An 18,358-nucleotide genomic window follows, 5' to 3' on the forward strand; every position below is an offset into this window, starting at 1 on the left:
AAACCGCACGCAAATGATGAAAGAGCTTATAAGAGTCCTCCAAGGCCAGCTGTACTTTTTGTCACACAGTAAGTCTATAAATTGAACGCACATGTTCGACTTAAAGTGAGATAAAGCACTACGAAAGCGGTTAATGAAGCTCGAACAAACCGCGATTCGTACATTTTTGCTTTCATTCGTGTTATGCAACGTGTCAGTCATGCAATATTTATATTAAAAACAATATGGGATATTCCGGGCCGAAACCAAGTTCTTATTATGAGACGCGCCATAGTGGAGGACTCCGGAAGTTTCAACCACCTGGGGTTCTTTAACGTCCTCCTAAATCTAACTACATGGCTGTTTAAGCACTTCATCCCCAACGAACAGCGGCCGCCGTCGACTGGATACGATATCGCGACCTCGTGCTCAGTAGCCGAATACACTAGCCACTGCGCAACCACGGCGGGTAATATTTAAGCTTGTCAGCCATAAAGGTTCCCGCATTATTCTTTATCAATTTATTTGTTTATGCACCACACCGCTCGCAACCTATGCCGAACTGCAAACTCCGAATGAGGCCGGTGCTGAGTGCGAGACGTCTCCGCAGTGACGGGATGATGACGAAGGTGACGTATAATACGTGTTGCGAAAATGTGGATTACACGTGTATGCACCGAAAAGTACGACGCGTACAATTCCACGTTTAAGTAATCTGCCACCTCTTGTATTTCGATAGCAGATGGCCAATCTGGAAGATTGGCCAAGAACAGGCCCACACAGAGTGGCTAAAACTACGAAAATAATGTACATCATAGCATCTGTTCCCTCTGATCAACTTCTACATTAACAATGGGCTGCGAAGCACGAGGTCGCGGAATCGAGTCCCGGCCATGGCGGCTGCATTTCGATGGGAGCGAAATGCGAAAGCACCCGTGTACTTAGATTTAGGTGCACGTTAAAGAACCCCATGTGGTCGGAATTTCCGGAGTCCCCCACTACGGCGTGCCTCATAATCAAATAATAGTTTTGGCACGTGAAACCCCATAATTTCATTTTTTTTATATTAACTGATCAGCACAGAAGCTTGTGAGCCCAAATATATATTGCGTAGACGTAGTGCGTTCCTTCGCACTACGTCTGCTGCTCACATTTACCCTGTTCAGTTGTTGTACGCGCAAACTCCGACAGCAATGGTTACCGGTCAGACAAGCTCGCGTAAGAGAAGTTCCCGCGTGTGTTGTAAAGGGTTCTTTGCGCTGGTTGTTAACACGTGTACATCGGTGAAACAGGCAATTCCGAAAATGGGTGGAACGGCACCACTATGTTGTCAGCATCAGGTATATGGCGAAAATCGTGTTGGTTGAACACTCAGTGTCTACGCGCCATGGAATCGACTAGGACAGAGCGACAATAATTTCAAAAGAAAAGAACAATGTGGCAGGCCTTTACCCGAATCAATTCATATCCAGACTATGGCATAGACGCTCAGTCGCAAATCAGGCAATCTGCCCCCGATATGCACCCGATGGACACGTCAAAATATGAAGCGTACATAACGAAATTTCGCATCATTCAATTCATTGTGAACGAGGCTCCCGTAGTGGGACTGAAACGCCTTTTATTGCGATAGCAATGATATGAACACTCCAAGCCCATTTCTGCCGTCAGTGTCACTGTCACTGAGGGATCCCGTAGAAAATCTACGGGAGATAATAGCGTCTCCGCGCCCCCTACGCTGTATGTGCGAGTGAAAGCGTACGAGAGGAGCAGACGATCACAGGTGAATTTCGCCCGCGAAAAAAAAAGAGAATAAAGCGGGCAGCTGCCGTCGTACGCGAGGCACCAAATGTTGCGGGGCACTGGAGGAAGGAGAGGGAGAGGGAGGTGGGCACAACGTGGGCGCCCACCTCCCTCCTAGTTTCTTGTTCACTGCTTTTAGGCTTCCTTCGTTCCTGAGAGCATGTTCAATTCTATCCGTGTTATACAGTAAAAGCTCGTTAATTCGAACCGCAAGGGGAAGACGCTTCAGTTCGAATTAACGAAAGTTCGAACTAACGAAAGTGAAGGAGGGCAACAGTACACTGCGATTTGGAAGCAGTAGGGCATGTCAGAAATTTGGCGCGTAAGAAAGTGATGGCGTGTGCCGCGGGCACACGCCATCTTCAAGTCGAAGCTCTGGGTCCGACTGTGCCACACCACCGATGTCCACCGAAACGAACGTTAGCCGAGGCTTAACACGATCACAATGAATCGCGACGGCCGATACCTCCTAAGCTGAAAACAGAGGTGCACAACCGATGAAGACTGCCGAGACAAAGACGCTCAACATGTGAAGGTGGCGAAGGCCCTCATTCGTTGGTTCTTGATTGCAAGCGCAGCTGCGACGTACTTGATTCGCTGTGTTTTGGAGCTTGCCGTGCCATCTCCACACAACATTAGCAGCTGTACAAGATTTGCAAAGCCTCCGAGATTCGCAACGGGCAAGAAGTCTCGGGGGTTACGTAGAACGGAGAGGCGGCAGCCGCCGCTGCCTTCTGGCTGACCCTGCGTCGGTTAGATTTTTTTCCGATTTTGCCTTCTCTCGCCGTTCTCTCCGTTTCGGAGGCAATACAGCCTTGTGTGTAGGCAGTAGGCGCGCTTCTCTGGCCGTGTGTCAGGCGAGCGTAGTTCGAATTATCCGTGAGGGAACCTTCTCGCGTTCGAATTAACGGATTTTTTGTACATAGATTTCTGTGGAGCTTGGCCGGACCAAATCGTACAGTTTGAATTATCCATAAATTCGAATTATTGAAGTTCGAATTAACGAGCTTTCACTGTACTTCCTTATGTCAGCTATCTAACGCTTGTTGATTAACTTGGGAAGTTCTGTAAAGCCTATTCTACCTGTAGGATTAGAGGCTTTGATACATTGGTGTTTCTTGATCAGATCTTTCGTCTCCTGCGATAGCTTACTTGCATCCCGTCTAATGGAGATACCACTCACTTCTATTGCACACTCCTTGATGATGCCCGTAAGAGTGTCGTTCATTGCTGCAAGAATAAGCTCCTCTTTCTGAGTTAAAGCCGAAGACCTGCTTTGTAGCTTGATCCGGAATTCCTCGATTTTCCCTCTTACCGCTAACTCATTGATCGGCTTCTTATGTACCAGTTTCTTCCGTTCCCTCCTCAAGTCTAGGCTAATTCAAGTTCTTACCATCCTATGGTCACGGCAGCGCACCTTGCCGAGCACGTCCACATATTCTATGAAGCCAGGGTCAGCGCAGAGTTTAAAGTCTATTTCATTTCTAGTCTCGCCATTTGGGCTCCTCAACGTCCACATTCGGCTATCCCGCTTGCGGAAGAAGGTATTCATTATCCGCATATTATTCTGTTCTGCATACTCTACTAATAACTCTCCCCTGTTATTCCCCCCTGACTTCTCTCCAGCCTGCTTCTTGCCTACCCTGGCACTGAAATCGCCCATCACTATCGTGTATTTTGTTTTGACTTTACCCATCGCCGATTCCACGTCTTCATAGAAGCTTTCGGCTTCCTGGTCATCATGACTGGATGTAGGGGAGTAGACCTGTACTACCTTCAATTTGTACCTGTTAAGTTTCACAACAAGAGCTGCCACCCTCTCGTTAATGCTATAGAACTCCTGTATGTTACCAACTATATTCTTATTAATCAGCAATCCGACTCCTAGTTCTCGTCTCTCCGCTAAGCCCCGGTAGCACAAGACATGGCCGCATTTTAGCACTGTATATGCTTCTTTCGTCCTCCTAACTTCACTGACCTTTATTATATCCCATTAACTGCCCTCTAATTCCTCCAATAGGACTACTAGACTCGCCTCACTAGATAACGTTCTAGCGTTAAACGTTGCCAGGTTCAGATTCCAATGGCGGCCTGTCTAAAATCAGGGATTCTTAGCACCTTCTGCAGCGTCACAGGTCTGACCACCACCATGGTCAGTTGCTTCGCAGCTGCTGGGTACTGAGGGCCGGGTTTTGATTGTTGTGTTCATATAGGAGGTTGAGGCCAAGTACTGCACCAAGGTGGCCAGTCCTCCTCTGGTGACGGAGGGCATTACCGGTTCTGGTCACCGGATTAGGCCGCCATCCAGGCCTGTTTATGCAATTTTATCGACACGTGCATTTTTTTTAATCCGGTGGAAAATTGCGTGGCACCGGGATTCGAACCATGGTCCACTGGCACGTGAGGCGGATGATATATAAGCAAATCGACATATCGCCATACTTAAGCGTCAGGCGAATGCTTAGCTTATGATGAGAATGGCGGCGAAAAGCAGATATTCTTTACTTTGTGACTCGAACTCGAACTATCCGAGTGCTGTACCGTGGTTTAGCGTCATTTGAAATGAAAATAAAATAAAAAACAACCAAAAAGTTGGGACGACAGAAAAGAAGGGAAACATAAGAGCGCTATCACTAATATTTCTCTGAACGCAAACAGGACGCGAGCAATGCTAATAATAATGTTAAGGATGTTAACATTTCCTCTGAAACACGCTGGAGAGAAATTGTCACCTAGTCTGCTTTATTTATTCGGGTTTTATTACATTAATCGGCATCTACAATTTCGAACCTTCGATCTCCATCTTCCTTTCGTATTTAAAACCTCTATCCCCATATTATACCGATATATCTGCGCTTCCGATGACTACGATCCCCTCATTTCCTTCCGTGCTTTTTATTTCAGCAGTGCATATTTACTCAACGACCTGCTATTAAACGGTGCCAAGGTAGACGCCTATGCCTGCCACCCGCGGTCACACTTGCCGAGGCATCAAAGCTGTTTCAGAATTTTTTACTAACACAGCCTCTATTGGAGATTCTGAAAGGGCCATATGGGTACGAAGTCGTATACTGTCATAATCGAACCTACTGTACCTATTCTCATCATTATTTAACCTTTTCCTTTCCTCCAGTTCCGTCGCCTTTGAGCAGGGTAGAAGGCTAAAGGATGTCACCTTATGTCGAGCTCTGCTTGTTGAAAAAATTCTCAACTCTCACCTGGTATTTCTTTCAGAAATACTCAGACGTGCTCCGCAGGTATAGTGGGCTGTATCGATGGATGGATGGATGGATCGATGCTATCAGCGTGCGCTTTGAAATGCGGGCGGGGTTTAATTGTGCCACCGAGTTCCTTGTCTGATTTTGCCGAGTATAATACCTACTTTTCATTTTTTTTTGTGCCAAGCTGTTTTCTTTGCTAACCTCGCCCCGTATCGTGATCCAAAGTTGCAGCCTGGCTATTCACTTTCCCAATAGGCGGACCAATCACAAAGTCTCGAAATGGCGCTCTCCTCTCCGCAACCGCGGAGTGCACTGTTAAAGTATGCACAACTATCTGTATTCAAAAATGCATAGACACTGAATGGAGAAACAGGTTCAGAAAGTTGGCAACCAAGTAACGGGTAATAAAACAATAGACAAGCGGGAGTCATCGGAAAGGAAAGAAACAAAGAAAATAATGCAGTTTTACGTGCAATAACCACTAAATGATTACGCGGCACGCCGTAATGAGGGACTCTGAAAATTTAGTCCACCTGGGTTTCCTTAACGTGCACATTAATCTAAGTACACGGGTGTTGTCGCATTTCGCCTCCATCAAAATACGGCCGCCGTGGCCGGGGTACGATCGCTCACGCAACCTGACGCCTAGCAGCTCAACACCGTAGTCGCTCAAGAGAGAAATAGTCACCGAATTGGCTGTAAAGAATAAAAAAAAGAAAAGACACATTTACAGGAACGGGAAGAATGAAATTTTGAAGAAAAACCTGTAGGGTAACAAAAAGGGTAGGGGCTTGCTATATTTGAGGCTCTAGCTGGTTGCCTAGGAATAAAAGCATTCCGGAATAAATATTCGCAACAAGATTAGGCATGTGAATGCTGCAGCACAATTTCAGAGACCATTCGCCAACTCCTAATGGCATCCGAAAGGATTTATCCAATGAAACGCAGAGGTAGCGTAAACGTTCCAAAAGCTCTTCAATTTAATGTGGCTGGAAACACCAACCGCTCAGCAATCGCGATAAGCCAGAGAAATTAAGAGTATTTGTGTATGAAAAGCAGGAAAAAACTTCATACGACCCAATTCATTGCAAGTCTAGGTAGCGATACAAGGCAGATAGAGAATCTTTGATAAAAAAAGGATTATAGAGATTGATATAGAAACGCTGGAATTATAGCACGTACAGTACACCTGATCCGATCAAGCAGGTTATGTGACTGTCTTGACGCCGTTTTATAGGGGATGCCAATACCGCATTATCCTTAATGTCCATTATAAGCCATCATTATTAACATGCCCCAGCCAAGCCGATTGGTAAAGCTGGTGCGACAGCTAAATCGAAGAACGGGTACATTCTTCAAAGAGAAAGAGATAAGATAACGCAGCGAAAGGCAGGGAGGTTAACCAGATGTAGTTCCGGTTGGCTACCCTGTACAGGGGAAGGGTTAAGGGGGATAAAAAAAACGAGTGGAATTGGGAGATAGAAGAAACGAACCACAAAGCTCAAGATAACCAGTGCAATCAATTTATTCGCAGGCATTTTTCAGGGAATGGGAGCAAAGCATCATCATTAAAGTCCATTTATTAGCCTCCGCAATGTTTACATGCACCAGCTAAGCCGACTAGTGAAGCTGTTTTTTCCGCTATGAGCATCGCGTTTTTCCGGGCAGTCTTGAGCTTCCTCCATTGAAAAAAAAATGCGTACTATGTTGTTTGTACAATGCAGGGCGCTAAACCTATTCATAACTTTACCAGAAAACTCGAGAATATTAGGACGGCACTTTACTCAACTTCACTATTAAGAATGCTACTATAGATATCTTTACTACTATATTTTCGAAGAATGTTATCTCACTCTTTTGTTCAATCCAGGAGGCATATAAATTTATTTTAACCATGGCAAGAGGACTGCGAAGAACGGACGCGTTCTTCGAAGAAAATCAAACAGGTGGCGCACAGTACTCCTCGCGATAACTTTATTGTAAGAACTTTATTGGCAGGCATTTGTCAGCCGTAGTCAGAAGGAATAAGATTAGCCCAATTTTGTTTGTCAAAATGTTAGCGCACAGCTATAACAGTTGAGGCCTAGACCGCAAGTTCTTCTGCGAAGGCACACGACACGTCTTGGCGCCAGAGTGACATCCAGAGAGGTCACTCCTGCCAGGCGAATATCCGGCTACACCGATGCCGATGCCCCTGTCAGGTGCGACGGTGCTTCCCGACGGGCTCGTCCAATTTCGCTGTGTGTGCTGTGGTGTGAACGAGACGCTTCGACGGCTTCTCAGTCGTGTGCGCCTAGGTGGCATGACAGCATATGGTTCCTGTGCCCACCTATGGTATAATATTTTTTGCCGCAGACGGCGCACTCAAAGGATGGTTCGCCGTGTGTAGCTAAATGTCTCGTGAGCTTCGAAGGCGTCGGAAACAGTTTACCACACTCGGGACAGTTGTGTTTTTTCCCAAGCACGTGGTCAGCGGCGTGCTTTTCGAAGGCCTCCGCGTCGGTGAAAGCGAACCGGCACACGTCGCACTCTTGCTTTCTGTAGGCAGCCTGGTTGTCTCGCTGGTGCCCCGCTGCTTCTCTGGTTTCGGCGGGAACACTACGAGAGAAAAGATCAGGAGGGCACTTCATTAGTTAAGCTTTGCCGTAAAGAGCCCAAACTTCGTATCGCGCGGATCATTGAAGGACAACCTACTGCTATCGAGTGCTAGCGCCTTTGCAACGGACACTTATTGGACAGTGCCCACGCTTTCCGATGATGGATTTGGCGCCAAAGAACAATCGCCGTGTTCACTGAAACTTTAGGAATAAAGAAAGTTCCAAAACTGCGTTCTCCTTCGGCGGCATCGAGCCGTGTTGCGCGATGCTAAAAAAACAACGAGGCGAGAGAGTCCCATTGGTATGATGTTTCGTTGTGTTAGCTGGACCACAGCAGCAATGGCAAAGCCCCGAAATTTACCTTATTGTCGTCTGTTGCCTTGGCGGGGATGAGAGAGGCTGGTGGCCACATCGGGTAGTCACAATACTGAATCCTTATGGGGTGTACTTATGTCCACAGTAATAAGTTAAGGGATGTGCACTTGCATGGATCCTGGAAATCTGGTGCAGTAGTCAGGCGCGTTGGCTGCTTATACAGGTACATGAGTCTTGGAGAGTCCACCGAAATCTATCTTGCTCGCGTGCCTTCCAAAATGTACAATACCATTACACACACACACACACGCGCACGCACACACGCACATACGCACACGCGCACACGCGCACACGCGCACACACGCACGCACGCACATACGCACGCACGCACATACGCACGCACAATTAACGATAATATTCGAGAAAGTCCCCATGCATGAGGGGGCGGCTCGAGGGATGAGCCAGAGCCAGGGTGGTGGCTACTGCACTGCGAAGCACCGCCCGGTAAAGGCATAAACTAGCGATAAACAGTGCGCGTTTCAATACAGTGCTATCTCACCTTTTTATGCTGCGATGTGGCAGTATGCGTCAAGCCAGCTTTGCAACTTTCCTTTTCCATCTATATCTCAGCCTTGCGCTCTCCCCACCAAACAGCGGCCACTAAAGACAACACGGAGGAAATGCATACGCTGTGTTTTTTCGAATTCGGGCGAAAGTGCTAGGCATATAGCGTGCTCAAGATGAGTACAATTTTTGAGAAACAGATGTACCGGCAATGCAAATGTCGGGAAACAGATTATATGTTCCTTTTGTTTAGCTAATTCGGTAAAACAATAAATATTCGGTTTAATCAGAGCAGATATTATGCTGCTACTGACAGTGAAAGTACTAGCAACGGGTTGCGTTATCGCTCTTCAGCCTAAAATCAGAAGAAAACCCCTTCTCCTAGATCCTGCAACACGAGATACTGTGTCACGGTTTTGCTAGGAAATCGAAACTTTGCTCCTGATGAGCAAGAGACGACGCGCGCATGAAACGCGAGTTGTTTGCGTCTTCTCGCGTCTGCGTTTATTCAAATTCTGTTGTGTTCACGAAACGAAACGACGATATGATTATGGGCCATGCCATAGTCGGGGATTCCGGATTAATTTTGACGACCTGGAGTTCTTGACCCTCTACAAAGCGGACGGGCACTTTTCCATTACGCCTAACGTCAAAAAGTGGCCGCCGCAGAAGGTAGTCCATCCCCCGTCCTCGAAGTAAGCGGTGGAACGCGTGACCCAAGAGCAACAGACACCTGCGTTTCCGAAATTTCCACACCCCTGTACATATCGGGCTCAAGAAAAAGTCGTTTTCAAGGAAAGCGTCTAGAACAACAGTGCCCCACACGTCTAGACCTATAAGAAGATACTGACAAGATCTTTTCGAAAAATCATTTTCTTGCTTTGAAGGGCCTAGAACTTGGAGCCTTTCAAAGTGTCTTGTCTGACCTCTAGAAAATAGCCTTCTCACCATTTTTATTAGAATTTAGAGGTCTAGCATTTTCACTCACCGCAATAAATACACACTAAAAATGTCATGTCAGTACCCTTCCCAGGCAAATACCATCGACGGGCATCATGCATTCGTGATGAAATCATAAATGGAGCCTTTGTTTCTTTCAATAATGTAGCTCAACCAGAAACGTAATATGGGGTAGCAGATGTGCCGATGCTGCCCTCATAAGCATTCTGCTGCCATCGAACAAGCCACAGCATATGACTTTACCTTTGACTTCGGTGCTCAATAAATATTTACGGCCATTCTGCTAGCGAAGCTTAAAGAGACAAACATGCTTTCTATATATATACAGGCGGAAACCTTTTGCCCTCTGCGTAGTCACTGACAGCCCAAGCTATCCTAGAAATTATCCCGAACACTTTTGCCGCACGCTCAGAAAAAGACCGGTAAAAAGTGCAACAATCACAAACTGCTGTTCTAAAAATTTCTAAGCCTGTGATGTACCGCCTGTGTTTTTTGTTGGTTTGTTTGTTTGTTTATCGGTTTATATACAAACCAACGCTCAACAGCGGTTTGCCTTGGTGCCAAAGCAAAAGGCGGCACTAAAAGCCACCTGACTAGGCCTTTGACAGCAGACAGCACGCGGAGTAGACAACAGGAGTGTAACATGCTTCAAAACACATTGCAAATTATGACGAACACAGAAATTAAAATGCACGTACACAGTATCAAATACGATAGGAATAAAGACAAATAAGGAAGAATGACAAAATTAGCCATCAACATATTCATCATCAACATGACACATAACTATTAAGACCAATGGACTACAATTGGACTGAAGAGACCAAAACAAATGCACATCAAATTTACAAGTGTTTAAAAAACACATTTTAGTTAGTTTCTCAAAGTAAGCAAAGAGGGAGAACTCTCCATTGTATATAAAAAACCATGAATAACAATTCAGAATGTTCGGAATTTGCCATTTTATTAATTGCATACCGTATCTAGCTCTGACTTCGATTATCTAGTTCTGTCTTGCAGGCTTGGAGTTGCTCCTGACACTGGCAAAACATGCCGAGAGCGAGTAACGCTATACTAATCCAGGTACAATCAAATTAGGAAGGCCCACTAAGCTTGAACAAAGACACTCCCTCAGCAGAACAGGAATAGGCCTCGTTCTTGCAGTATTCGGCCACAACCTCCTGAATGATCTCCTCAATGACCCAATGGCCCTCAGTCCCCAGCCGTTGCGGAGCATTTAACCAAGGCGGTGGCCAGACTTGCAACGCAGCAGAAGATGCTAAGAATCCCTGGGTCCGGACAGGCCGTCAATGGAAACTGACCCTTACAACGTTTAACACCTGAACCCTCTCGGGTGAGGCTATCTTAGCAGGATTCTTCGAAGAACTATCACACATTGTTTGGGATATTATCGGCCTTAGTGAGATAAGAAGAACTGGTGAGGCTTGCACATTGCAGAATAACGGCCATGTCTTCTGCTATAGAGGTCTCCCTGATAAGAAGCAGTACGGGGTAATATTCTAAATCCATAAGGACATAGCGGGCAACATTAAGGAATTCTACAGAATTTACGAGAGGGTAGCAGTGGTAATCAAACTCAATAAGAGGTATAGAATAAAGGTAGTACAAGCCTACGCTCCAACGTCCAGTCATGACGATGAGGAAGCAGATCAGTTTTATGAAGATGTTGAATTAGCGATGAGAAAAGTGTAAACACGCTATACAGCAATAATTGGGACTTCAATCCAAAAGTGGGGAAAGGCCAGGCGGGTGAACAGGCAATCGCCAACTACGGTGTCGATTCTAGAAACACTAGATGAGAGGTACTGGCACAATTCGCAAAAAGGAATAAGCTGAGAATAACGAACAGCATTTTCAGGAAACGTAGCAACATAGGTTGGACCTGGAAAAGCCCTAATGCTGAAACAAGACAAAAAATTTATTTCATAATTTCTGCCGATCCCAGCATAGTGCAGGGTGTACAAGAAATCGGTAAGGTAAAGTGTAGTGATCATAGGTTAGTGACGACCAGTATGCACCTCAGTTTGAACAGAGAAAGAGTAAAATTGGTCACGAAAAATGGGTCAGCTTAGAGGAAGTAAGGGTAAAGTCGAAAAATTTAGGGTGGTACTTTCAAATAAGTATGCAGCCTTAGAACAGAGAGATGATCAGGATGACGACATAGAGGCAATGAATGAAACCGTAACGAGGCTGGCTTCAGATGCAGCGATTGAAGGGGGAGGCAAGGCGCCAAGGCAACCAGTAGGCAAGCTCTCCCTAGTAACAAAGGACCTAATAAAGAAACGACAAAGAATGAAAGTGTCCAACTCAAGAGATAAGATAGAATTCACGAAGATGTTAAAAATTTTCGAAAAAGCGAAAATAAGTGATATTAGTTATTATAACGTCAGAAAGACTGAAGAAGACGTTAAAGGTGAACGCAGCATAAAATCAGTGAGAAGCAAACTTGGGATAGGGCAAACCAAGATTTATGCACTGAAACATAAGCAGCGTAATATCATCAGCAATCTGAAAGATATAATTAAAGCAGCGGAAGAATTCTATACGGACTTTTACAGTGCCCAGAGGACTCAGGAGCACTCTTTTCGAAACAGAAATGATCAGTATACAGAAACTCTTCTTATAATCTAGATGAGGTCACAAAGGCCTTGAAAGGCATGAAACGGGGAAAAGCGGCACGAGAGGATGGAATAACTGCAAATTTAATGAAAGGTGGAGGATACATATTGCTAGGAAAGCTAGCGGCTCTCCATACGAAGTGTCTGTCGACTGCAAGGCCAGAAAACTGGAAGAATGCAAACATTATACTAATCCACAAAAAGGGCGACGTTAAAGAACTAAAAAATTATAGGCCCATTAGCTTACTCCCAGTATTATATAAAATATTTATCAAAATAATCTCCAATGGAATAATGACAACACTGGACAACACAAGGGAGCAGGCTGACTTGAGGAAAGGTTACTCTACAATGGATCACATCCATGTCATTAACCAGCTCATCGAGATATCCCCAGAGTACAATAAGCCTCTCCATATGGCTTTCATAGATTACGAAAAAGCACTTGATTCAGTAAAGATACCAGCAGACATAGAGGCATTGCGTAATCAAAGAGTACAGACCGCTTACATAAATAGCGTGGAACATATCTACAGAGATTCCACAGCCACCTTAATGCTACAGAAGAAAAGTAGGAAGATACCTATAAAGAAAGAGGTCAGGCAAGGAGACACAATTACTTCAATGCTATTCACTGCGTGCTTAGAGGTATTCACGCTATTAAACTGGAAAAGCTTAGGAGTAAAGATCGACGGCGAATATCTCAACAGCCTTCGGTTTGCCGATAAAATTGCTTTATTCACCAACAGTGCAGACGCGTTACAACAAGTGAATGCGGGCCTTAACAAGGAGAGTGCAAAAGTAGGGCTGAAGATTAATATGCAGAAGACAAAGATAATGATAAATAACCTGGCAAAGGAACAAGAGTTCAAGATCGCAAGTCAAAATATCTTATATAAAGCAAGAATATTCTTGGTGCTAATACAGGTACTTGCGAAACTCCATTATTTATGAATTCCGAATCCGAAGGTACATTATTAATAACAACGAACCGAGTACGGTTAGTCAAGTAACTACGCAGTATTTTAAGTGGAAATCCTCTTATTTCATAATACGGTAACTTTGCAAACACTATTGTATTTTAATTGAATCTAAGGCCTTGTGAAAATCTAGGAAAATACCTGTTGTGTACAGTTGATTTTCTATGTTAGTTACAATTTTTTCTCCGAGGTTTCATAGTGCTGACATCGGATATTACGTTGTGCTTAGAGAAATGCTGAGAAATTCTGGAATTCGTAACTTGCTCTGGTATCTCGGAAAATAGCGGAAACACTAATATTGGTCTGTATTTGGAAAAAGTCACGAGGACAACCTTTATGCAGAACCCCAGCAACTTTCGTTTTATCAGAAAATGTTCCTGTCAACAAAATAGTATTCATTAGGTGCCAAACTACGCCGGATAGCAAATCTGAGACTGCTTTAATTGGGGCTGCGTTGATACCATCGAAACCACACGAGACATTACTTTTAGGAGTTAATTATAACAGCAATTTCAACCTTGGTTACCCTGTGAAGAAATTAAGTTTCTGGGAAATTGTGGTATATATAAGAGCTTAAATCAAACAATTTTTTTTTAAAATTACTTACGTCACATAGCACAGTTTTATTCTTAAAGTTCGGTTACTCCTAGAAGAAAATATCACTTCCACGAGAAATCGAAACGTATATTTGACTTATTAAGAATAAGTTCTAAATATCTTTTCATTATTACTTGACGGCACAAATTGCAAAGCACTTATTCTATCCGGTGAGTTGTCAAGGCGTATACACTTATACACAACACGATATACACATATACACAACAAGAGCGCTTTTACCGCAAGTTTGACGCTGCATACCTCGAATGCAGTGCTGTATGTGATGGGTGAGCACATATTAGAACAGCCATCTTGCCGCTTCATGTAATCAAATAAGCTGGAACTGATAGCCATTTAATCAATACAGATAAATTTCTATCTGACGCCGCACACAGAAGAGCGTAAGCAAATTGACGCTTATGATCGCGAACATTTTGTCGGCCCACGAGAATGCGCATGCATGAGGTGGAAAAAGAGGACTGGGCCTTTTTTATATTTAAGGAAAAATGCATAGACCACCAGCTAGCTTTCTCACGCCTATATGCAAAACCTATATGAAGGTAAGCTTTCACGGCGGGTTATAGGACGTCTTCTGCAAGATTTTACCAGCCCAACAATTATGTATCTTCTTGACAAAATCAGCAGGACTCGGACATCCCAACTACACGACACATGGATTACATTGTAACCAAAACTGACGAACTTTACACTACGCCTTTCTCCACTATCCCACAAAGTTAATAATGCTCGCCATGGCACCTTCGGGAATCTGGTGTTGCGCTGCCAAGCCGGGAAAGCGTGACCAAATACCGGCTGCTGCAGGCTTATTTCGATGGGGGCCTGATAAACCCGTCTTCCGTGGCGTGCACCTTAAGAACCCCTGGTGGTCAAAAGAGATCTGGAGTCTGGATCTGGAGTCGTGGTTTCGGCTCGTAAACCCCCAGAGTTTAACTTAGGTGTAGTTTAGTATTGCCCTAACTGGACTAGGCCACAATACTTTGCAATCAATTGATTGGGAAAGCGCATGGGAACCGAAGGCATAGAAAGCTTCGTTTTATTAAAGGAATAACAATGTAGAGCCTGCGTTTTTATCCGTATTAGGTAGAGCGTGTTGTTGACTGAGTAATTTAGTAGGCGCTAGATGTGGTGTATCAGCCCATGTGCTTTGTCTACATGCAATCATATTACCCATTGCAAATGTCTCGTGTGAGCCGTATTCGCGAAGACAGCAGCAGCAGCCACGGTGAGCAAAGCTTATCAGATCTCGTTGAGAAATGTTCACCGGAAACGACCCTGAATGTTTGACAATCTGCATGTAGTGGCGTGTCTAGGTTTGACATGGTTCAAAGTAAATGTTGAATAGAGGCTCACTTGCTTCCGTCCAGATCAGAGGGTGCACTGCTTGTACCCGGGGCCAAGTTGTAGTGGCCGCTCGACATCGTAAAGTAGGGTCGAGCTGTTTCTTTCCGGGCCACAGTCACCTCGTCCCGTACGGACCGTGGAGGCGGCGACTTCCTAGAGCAGGACAGTGACAGGCGTGGTCAAATGTCACGCAATCTAGGAGGGGGTGCCATCACGCATTCCTGCACCCTCTGCCCAAACTAGCTCCTAATATGAAGACATGGCACTGCGCATGCGCATTCTTTCTAGCTCGTGTGCCTAACAACACAACTCTCTTGCTTCTTCAGAAGGCGATATCACGCAGTTTGGCATGTGTTCTCTGATCCCAATAAATTGTCATCACGACCTGTATACCCATCTTTCATAGCGCTTCAACGTAGCATACAGTGGAGGCTTGTCAGTTTCAAGAGAACCACAAACTACTGATGAAAGGCCAAGATATCTCATGTGCAACGTATACCTTTTATCACGTAACAAATATACAAATCCAACGCGCATGTTCAAAAAAAGTGAAAGTAAGCACTATGAAAGCGGTTAATGAATGCTCTATAACTGACCGCTATGCGCACACTTTTGTTACTTTCGGCTTCTGCAACATGTTATTTATGCAATATTTATGCGCGTCCGTCACAAAGGCCAACGCATGATTCTCTAGCAATTTCTCTGTGCACCGCACCGCTCACAAGCTATGCCGAAATACGAACTCTGAATCAGGCCGATGCCGAGTGCGAGACGTCCCAGTGATGTGACGATGACGAAAGTGATGTAAAATACTTGTCGGGAGGAGAATCATTCAACGTTTAAGTAATCTGCACCTCTTGTGTCCCGATAGCAGATGGCCATTCTCGATAATTCGCCACAAACAGGCACACAGCCTGTAGCACATCCTACGAAATTAATGTATGTGCTAGCGTGTGTTTACTTTATTCCACTGCTATGTTAACAGATGGGCGCCCTATAGAGATGCTTGTGAGCCGAAATATGCGCTAGTTTGAGTGGATATACAGAGGGAGGTGCGCTAAGTCGCACTACGTCGGCTACTTACATTTGCATTGTTCGATTGCACTACACGCAAGCTCAGACAACAATGGTTAACGGGGAAACACAAGCTCGCGAAAGGGAATTTCCCGGGTGTATTGCACAGGATTCCTTGCGCTGGTTGGGAACACGTGCACATAGGTGAAACGGGCAAATTTTGAAAACAAATGAAACAGCACAACTTTGACTTTAGCATCAAGCATATGGCAATAAACACGTTACCTGAACGGCGCCATGACATCGACTGGGATAGCGTGAAAATAATTTGAAAAGAAAAGAACAAGATGGCAAGATTATGGGGTCTTACGTGCCAAAACCACGTTTTCTTTATGGGGCATGGCGTTTTGGAGGACTCCAGAAATTTCGACAACCTGGGGTTCTTTAACGTGCACCTAAATCTAAGCACACGGGTGTTTTGACAGCACCCATAGCAAGGCGCGAATTGTGTCCAGTGGGTTATCAAGGCGTATCCTATACGAACGAAGGTTCAGGGTGGCACCAGATCCGAGATATTGATTTGCGAAATTGGCGATGAAATAAATTTTCATCCTTGTGACGTTTGTGCTTCATTGACTAACAACAATCTTCCTTAGAAAAGCAAACAACAACAGTGTGTTTATAGCGCAAGTTTGACGCTGCATACTTCGAATGCACTGCTATGTGTGATATGTAATCACATTTTTAAAGTCCACCTTGCTGCTTCATATATTCAAATAGTCTGGAATTGAAAGCCATTTTGCCAATCCAGAAGGTACCTCATCTAACGTCGCACCCGGAAGAGCATAACTAAATGGATTTTTGAACGCGAACGCTTTGTCGGCCACCGTGGGCGCGCATTTATTGGGTGGCAAATAACTAGTGCGCCTCTTTCTAATTAAACGAAAATGCACACATCAACCGCGAGTTTTTTTTCAAGCACATATCGAGCTAAGCTTTCACGGCGCGGCAATAAAACATCTTCAGCAAAGCTTATTGCAGCATAGCTTTTATGCACCCGCTTGAGAAACTCAGCTAGACATGGACTCCCCATCCAAAGGACACGTAGAATACTTTGTAACAGAGATTGGTCAAATTTCCAGGACGCCTTTTCCGCTGTCAGACAAAGTTAATATCGCTCGCCGTAGCGGCATAGTGAATTTGGTACTGCGTTGCAAAGCCAGAGTTAGTGTGATCAAATACCGGCTGCTGCGGCCGTATTTCGATGCCGACCTGATAAAACCAATGCCGACTGTGGGGCACACGTTAACTTCCTGGTGGTCACAATTCAACTGGAGTCCCCCACTATACGACCTGCCTGATAATCACATCGTCGTTTTGGCACTTGAACCCCCAGAATTTCACTTAGCTTTAGTATTGCCGTACCTACAGGACTGGGCCCCGACACTGTGCAATAAGTTCACCGGGTAAGCGCACGAAACCCTAAGGCGTAGAAAGCTTCACTTCATTAAACGAATTAGACACTGTAGAGCCTGCGTTCAAACCGCAGAGGATATTAAGTGGGGCGTGTTCACTGAATAATATTGTAGGCGCTAGTGCCGGTATATCGGCGCATGTGCTGGAGCTACGTGCAAGCCAATTTAATATTGAAAATGCCTCTTGTGTCACCCCTATTCACAAAGGCAGCAGCAGCAGCCACGATGAGCAAAGCGCTTCAGTGCTCGCCTAGAAATGTTCAGCGTAAAAAGAGCCTAAATATTTGACGATCAGCATGCGACCGCGTGTCTAGGTTTGACATTATTCAAAGTAAATGTTCAACGGAAGCTCACCTGCTTTCGTTCAGATCAGAGGCTGCACTGCTTCTACCCTGGCCGACGTTGCAGCTGCCGCCCGACATCGTCAAGTAGGGTCGAGCTGTTTCTTTCCCGGCCATAGTCGCCCGTCCCGTACGGAGAGTGGAGCGGGTGACTTCCTAGGGCGCGGTAATGCAGGTGCGGTCAAATTCCGCGCAATCTTGGAGGGCGCGCCACGGCGAATTCCTGCTACTTGTGCCGGAACTAGCACCTGGTGTCGAGACATGGCACTACACATGCGCGTCCTTTCTAGCTTGTGCTCCTAACAGTACAAGTCTCTTGCTTTATCAGAAGTTGATAAAAAGGAGTTTGGCACGTGATCGCAGATCCCGTCATATCTATATCACGACCTGTATACCCACATTTCATAGTGCTCGAGCGTAGCGTGCAGCGGAGGCTTGTCACGTTTAACAAAACCGCACGCAAATGATGAAAGAATAAGAGTCCTGCAGGGCCACCTATACATTTTGCCAA

The 18,358-nt window shown here is 45.1% G+C and overlaps 1 protein-coding gene across 2 annotated transcripts; it reads right to left on the minus strand.

Annotated features, from left to right (window-relative positions):
- Positions 1–6,504: 6,504 nt before the first annotated feature.
- LOC135921856 (zinc finger protein 2-like) lies at positions 6,505–18,129 on the minus strand. 2 transcript variants are annotated; one of them, XR_010570651.1, is made up of 4 exons: positions 17,861–18,129; positions 15,027–15,170; positions 8,475–8,575; positions 6,505–7,601 (listed from the first exon to the last, which is right to left on the minus strand). XR_010570651.1 is itself a non-coding variant. In XM_065456247.2 (3 exons), exons 1-3 carry the CDS (start codon positions 17,962–17,964, stop codon positions 7,283–7,285), a joined length of 567 nt encoding a protein of 188 aa, XP_065312319.1. In that variant the 5' UTR covers positions 17,965–18,124; the 3' UTR covers positions 6,505–7,282. The 2 variants fall into 2 exon arrangements, 1 of the variants encoding a protein (XP_065312319.1); XM_065456247.2 differs by lacking the exon at positions 8,475–8,575 and having other exon boundaries at positions 17,861–18,124.
- Between the last annotated feature and the right edge of the window lie 229 nt (positions 18,130–18,358).

Source organism: Dermacentor albipictus, chromosome 9 (genome assembly GCF_038994185.2).
Source record: "Dermacentor albipictus isolate Rhodes 1998 colony chromosome 9, USDA_Dalb.pri_finalv2, whole genome shotgun sequence".
Taxonomy (NCBI): Eukaryota; Metazoa; Arthropoda; class Arachnida; order Ixodida; family Ixodidae; genus Dermacentor; species Dermacentor albipictus.

Coding starts and splice junctions, on each gene's coding strand:
- LOC135921856 (XM_065456247.2), bottom strand. CDS start 17,964: ATGGCCGGGAAAGAAACAGCTCGACCCTACTTGACGATGTCGGGCGGC. Junction 15,171..17,860: donor TCTGATCTGAACGAAAGCAG/GTGAGCTTCCGT, acceptor GTCCTGCTCTAG/GAAGTCGCCGCCTCCACGGT. Junction 7,602..15,026: donor TCTGATCTGGACGGAAGCAA/GTGAGCCTCTAT, acceptor TTTCTCTCGTAG/TGTTCCCGCCGAAACCAGAG.